The 6254-nt window shown below is 48.3% G+C and overlaps 1 protein-coding gene across 1 annotated transcript in view; it reads left to right on the top strand.

Moving 5' to 3' along the window:
* Nucleotides 1–309, top strand: part of DERL1 (derlin 1) — a 61295-nt gene extending 60986 nt beyond the window's left edge. The window contains exon 8 of the mRNA XM_011360769.2: nucleotides 101–309. Within this exon, the coding sequence (XP_011359071.1) occupies nucleotides 101–224 (124 nt within the window). The 3' untranslated portion in view covers nucleotides 225–309. The remainder of the gene's footprint in view (nucleotides 1–100) is intronic.
* The last annotated feature ends 5945 nt before the right edge of the window (nucleotides 310–6254 follow it).

Below are 6254 nucleotides of genomic sequence, written 5' to 3'. Positions count from 1 at the left end.
TATTTGTAAAGACCCTGGAGAAGTGACAGCCTATCTCTCTTCTCTGTGTCAAAGAGATATGATGAAGATTCTCGCATCCACATTTACACCTGTTTTTCAGGTTCCAACTTGCGATGTCCAATCTCATCAAGTCGGAAAATGAGAAACGTGGTCACAGAGATTTGGAATGGGAAGTGGCTGGGTTGGAACCCTTGAGCTGTGCCCTGGGAGCCAAATGGAAATGAAGAACCAGGGGCAGAGGAAAAGGTTGTAAAAATGTTTAGTCTTTGCTTTATTGAGTTACAACAAATGAGCAACAAGTTAGAAAAATTGTTTTTTTTTTTTCCCCAAATTCCCTAGCGTTTTATTTGTGCAGTGTACTCAAAAGGGGGGTGGGAGAGATTGCAAACGTAATTTGTACTTGCAACGTATACACCAGACATGTCTCTTGGTTTTTCTTCTTTAAAAGTTAGGACTAACTGGGAAAAAAAAAAAGTGCACTCAGGAATCTAAAATTGGCCCAAAACAAACACACAAAAAACACAAAATCAATTCATGGCGAGGCTTCGAGCTGAAATCTTGTCAAATACCACAACTGAAAAAATGGCAGTTAGCAACAGAAATGAAAACCAGAGCACTCATCTCTGCACCATCTAGACAGGGAGATCGCCTTCTGTTTCAATTTCACAAAAGTAAAGATAACGCTATAACAAACGTGGGGCCCTTTCTGCGAGTATCTGAAAAGAGGCTTAACAAGGACCGTCGCCTGCTACCCAGTTCTCCTGGTGCTGGTTGGGCCTGAGGCCTGATCTCAGAGGCCAGGCTGTTGAGAAACCAGACGTGCAGTTCAAAAAGCCTTCTGCGTGGCAAAGCAGGGACCCCCGAAGCGGCTGGGAGAACTGGAAACGAATCTGATTCGGAAGATCTGCCATCTGTAAACCCTCTCCGAGCTGACACTGATGCCCGAATCCCAGCCCTTCTCCCCGAGAAATCTCCCAATCGAACTACCTTTAAAAATGAACTCTTCCTACTTCAAATCCAGTAGATATAATGGCACTAAGGCTAATGTTCCCCCTCCCCCAAATTAATAAAATTAAAAATAAAAGAAGAAAAGGAAGAAAGGAAAAAAAAAAAAAGCACACGTGATCAGCCCTCCCCTCCTGGAAAAACCCTTAACAATGGTAGTGCTGGAAAAGGAAGTTGCTCTCGATTAAAAAGGTAGCAAAATTCCCACATTGTACAAATTGGTTCCAGTAGAGCAAGAAGTGGGGGCAGGGCAGAGGAGCAAACTATTTACAAGGACCCATTGCAGATGCAGTAGTAGGACTTTGGCACTGTGAACCATTCCCACCAGTCCTCTGGGGGGTGCTGTGAACGCGGTTGGGCTCCCGCACCCTGTTCCCCTCGGAGTCTCTGCCAGATGGCCCCCCAGGCTGGGCAGGGGAGTTCTCTTCTCTCTTCAAGGACAGAGCATCCCCTTTATCCGCACAGCTCTTCCGACGGACTTCCCTGGAAGGGTGACACAAAACCAGAGAGACAAGACGTCAGGGAGGTGACAGGCACGTGCTGGGCGGGAGGCGGCAGGGGTTGCCTGCCTCTTCCGGGCTCTCCTGGGGAGGACGCCTTTGAAAGCCGTCCCTGGGCTTGGAGGAGAGACAAACACCTTCCGAGTGTGGGGCCTGTTTTTTATTTTTTGTATTTAATTTTATTATTAGTTTCAAGTACATAGTACATTGGTTAGACTTTTATATAGTTTATGAAACGATCCCCCTGACTGCTCTTTCTCCCCTCTGGCTCTCCACCCAGCCATTACATCACTGCCGACTGCATGCCCTACGCCGTGCTCCCCATCCCCGTGACCATCGATCAACTACTAATTTGTACTTTAACCCTTCACCCCATTCTCCCAGCCCCCTCAACCCTCCTTCCCTCTGGCCGTCACCAGATTGTCCTCTATATTTGTGAGTCTGTTTTCGATTAGTTTGTTTTTTTGTTCCTTAGATTCCACATATAAGTGAAATCATATAGTATTTATCTTTCTGTCTGACTTATTTCACTTAGCATAATAACCTCTAGGTCCATCCATGTCTGCAAATGGTAAGATTTTATTTTATTTTTTTATGGCTGAGTAATATTCCATTGTATACATGAACCATAACTTCTTTATCCAATCGTCTGTTGATGGGCATTTAGGTTGCTTCTATATCTTGGCTATTGTAAATTGTGCCGCCGTGAACATAGGGGTGCACAGATCTTTACGAATCATTGTTTCAGGGCTTGTTGTAAAGTGTTTCCTGAGCACAGGCTGACATTACGGGAAGAGCTTCCAGAATTAGGCCTTTGAAAACAGGATGACTTTCTGGGGAAGTGAAGGAGGTGGTCTGTGACTCTTTTCATCATTACAAGTCCCTTTATTGTTCTTGCAGAGGCAGCCCGCCACAGTGGCTCCTAAAAGGCCCCAGAGTCAGACACACCTGGATTTATGTCCTGACTTTTCCATTTGCTGGTCGTGGGACTGTACACAAGTGACTTATTCTGTCTAGGACTCAGTAAACTAGGAATGATAATAGCATCCACCTTGCAGAGCTGCTGTGATGATTAAATAAGTTGACATATGGACCAGCATTTGGACTAGCGCCTGGTACACGGTTAGTGTTCCACATGCTTTCATCGTTTTTATTAGATGGAGTATTTTCCAAACATGGCAGGATATACATAACAGTAATCGCGATGACTTTAAGTGTACTTTTTATGTAATGTTTATAGTAACCCTATAAGTATTATCATTCCCATCTTATAGGTGAGAAAACTGAGCACAAAGAGGCTAAATCACTTGTTCAAGATCACACAGTTAGTAAGTGGCAGAGCGAGGATTCAAATCCAGGCAATCTCTAGATTCTGGGCTGATGACATACACACAGTACTCATTAAGAGTCAGTATATAGAAATGTTTAATTCTTATGTATTTTGAAGTGATTAAAATAATCCAAAGACCTTGTTATGGGTTGAAGTGTGTCCCTCCTCGCTAAAGATGTGTTGAAGACTCAATCCTCAGTACCTCAGAATGTGACTCTACTTGAAAATTCCTTGACTGAGGCAAGTTAAAATGAGGTCATTCGGGTGGCCCTGATCCAGTATGACTGGCGTCCTTCGAGTCTGGGGACGCTCGGGCATAGAGCACCATGTAAAGATAAAGGCGGAACGGTGCTTCGACGAGCCAAGGAATGCCAAGGATTGCTTGGGCCCCAGAAGTGGGAACAGAGTCTCCCCCACAGCCAACGCACCAGCTTTCCAGTCTCCAGATGGCGAGAGGATAAATTTCTGTTGTTTAAGTCACCTAGTGTGTGGTACTTGATGGCAATCCTAGGAAACTAAGACAGACCTTAATTATTACCCTTTATGGGCTCCTGGAATCCAGAGACCCTGGGCCAGGAATCCCATGGGAGGGATCAGGACCGAAAAGGGTGCAGCCGGTGTTCCATGACAGGCTGGAAGTTTATCAATGTCGATTCCTGAAGCTACTGGTTTTTGTTTCGGCTCCCTCCTGGTAAGGCCATGTTACTGCTCCACTGGCTGCTTCTCCGGCTGAAAAAGGAGCTGAGAGCACTCTTTTTTTCCCCCTTCAGGTTCAGAAGACCAAGAGCAGAAGACTAGATTTCTCAGCCAAAGGCATCGGCCGATCAGCTAGACTGTCATCCATTCCTCATGTCTGGGTGTCAAACGTACCTCCCATTTTCTAGATGCTCCTGACAATAAGACTGAATGTTGGAGCTGGGAAACCACCCTGGAAAAAGAAATGTCTGTGGATGAAGCCAGATGCCAGCAGTGTCCTTGGGACCTGGTACCACGTGAACGTGATGCAGCAAAAGTCACCGGGTCATAAGAGCTACAGGGATCCTTATGGGTGGCGCCACCAACACCGCTCACCTCATGAGGCAGGAAATGGAAGCTCAGGAGAAAAATTCATCTCCCAGGCCGCAAAACCACTCAGCATTAGAGTCAAAACAATAACGATCACAATCGTGACAACGGTGATAGTAGCTAATACTTATCCCACACTTATGAGCCAGGCCCGATGCCAGGCGCCAATGCCAATCTCATTTACACCTTAAGTAACCCAGGAGGTCGGTAGCTGTTAGGCCCTCTTGGCAGTGAAGAAATGGAGGTTAAGTGACTTTAGGCCAGTAGTAAGTATGGAGCCTGCACCCCACCTTGGCCAGTCCAATTAATTGCTCCTCCCCACGCCTGACCTGGGTCCAGGGCTCCTTGTCTTACACACATAGCCTCTTCTTGCACGGAGCCACCACGTGACAGGAGAGAGCACGTCTGCTTCAAAGGCGGGGGCTGGCGACCCCGTGCAGAGCCGCACGTACCCCTGGGGGTGGGCACCCGGACCACAGCCAGCCTCCTGCGCATCCCACAGAACAGGTGTTTCCCCAACAAACAGGGTGTCTTCCACTGACTCTGGAAAGGAGGCTGCCTCTGCTTGGACTCCAGGAAACAGGCTCGGGGTGCGTAGACAGCTACTGGTCATCCTTCCCCCACACGGGCTGACGAACTCCAGGTCAGCCCGGGACTGTGGGCGCCGGCCGTGGCGGGGCAGAGTGGAGGGGGCCGTGGAGCTGGATCCGGGGTCTGCCACTTCCTAGCTGTGTGCCGAGGTCAGTCAACCTCCCTGGGCCTCATTTCCATGATTCATACCCGACAGGCTGCTGGGACGGTTACAGATGAGGCGTGCAGGGCAGGCGGCTGCTCCACAAATATCGCTTCGTCTTCCTTTGAGGAAGGCCAGGTGTAAAACAGGTGTAAGCGAGCTCACCTGTGTGTGTCACAGCATACATTGTCTCCCTCTATCTCTCTTTCATAAATGAAACGGAACCCAGTCTCTTCCAGTGATGAGCAAAAACGGACTCTTTTAGAGAAACCGCAGTATGAAGGTGGTTCTCCATCTGGCAGAGTTTTTGTGACTCCGTGTGTAATTTCTACGGACACAAACATGCATAGTCCTCCAACCACATGCATTAATAGAGATAAAGAAAGCTAAACAAGGCCCTTTAAAAAATAACCAACAGATTGCAAGGCCAAAGGGGTGACTAGGAGAAAGGGGGACAAAGGCACTTTTTTTTTGTCTTTTGCAGAGATCCCAGGAGTCTGTGGGGCACCCCTGGAACCGCTGGACTAAAATTCTCCGTCGACCTTTCCCAGGGTAGCTGTGGGGGCAGAAGGAGAGGCTGGGGTGGTTTCTCCCTCAGGGCCTGATGACCTTCCCCTAGGCAGCAAAGACTGTAGGCCACTTCCCCAGAAGGCCTCGTCCCAGAGTCATCAGTTCTTAGTAAACATCTCCACACCGGGGCTTCCCCGGCACAGCTGTCCTCACCTCGCCTGGCTCACCGTACATCCTGTGAGGCCCGTCGGGATGCGGATGGTGCCCACAGTTTGCTGCTGACCCCTGCCACCCCCTCCCAGCACCGGGTCTGGCCACTGAGGATACTCAGATGTGCATTCGCGAATGAAAATGGGAAGAGAGCACTGTGACGTTAGAGGTGGCTGGTCACACCTGGTTGGTGACAAAGTTTGCATTTCTGTGTGTTTTTTTTTTTTTAAGAGTATCACCATGATTTTGACCATGTGGCCTCTTGCTCATTTTCTGGGTTTCTACCTGGAATCGTACGCTCTTGATCACAGACGTTCCCTACCGCAGAGAAACTCTACAGCCTGCTGCCCGAGCAGCAGGTCTCAGCTCTGGGAGGACGGTGCAAGGTCATTGGGCCCATTTGCGCAGGGCCACTGTTCCAACATTCTACCGAGCGGATGCTCAGCCTCTTCCTGAACGCTGCTGAGGACAGGGAACCCGCTGCTGCCCATAGCCGTCCATTTCTGTCTTGGGGGACAACGTGGAATGTTAAAAAAGTACTATCTAATTCTTAAGCAAAATCTGCTTTCATATTACTTTACCCGTTAGGGAAACATGAAACAGTTAGGATTCCTTTCCCATGTGATAGCTTTTTGTTTCTGCTTCTCTTTCATTTTTCCTGTAGGGATTTCCCGAAGCCCTGTGGATTCAGGACAGAGAAACCCTGTGCTCCCTGCGACGGAAAAATAAGCACCGCGACAGTGATTTATTATCTCTCAATCGTATTTCTGAGTCAAACTTTCTTTTACTAAGAGAGGGCATCTCTGATTTTAATTAGAATTGAGATAAGGAAGTGTGGTAGCGTGGAGAGGGACGGGCAAATGGCACAGCATCCCGAGTCGCCCCACACCAGGCCTTGGTC

The sequence above is a fragment of the Pteropus vampyrus genome, unplaced genomic scaffold, assembly GCF_000151845.1.
Source record: "Pteropus vampyrus isolate Shadow unplaced genomic scaffold, Pvam_2.0 Scaffold59, whole genome shotgun sequence".
Lineage (NCBI taxonomy): Eukaryota > Metazoa > Chordata > Mammalia > Chiroptera > Pteropodidae > Pteropus > Pteropus vampyrus.
Note: the sequence above shows the minus strand (reverse complement) of the source record. Positions and strands in the feature narration are given on the sequence as shown.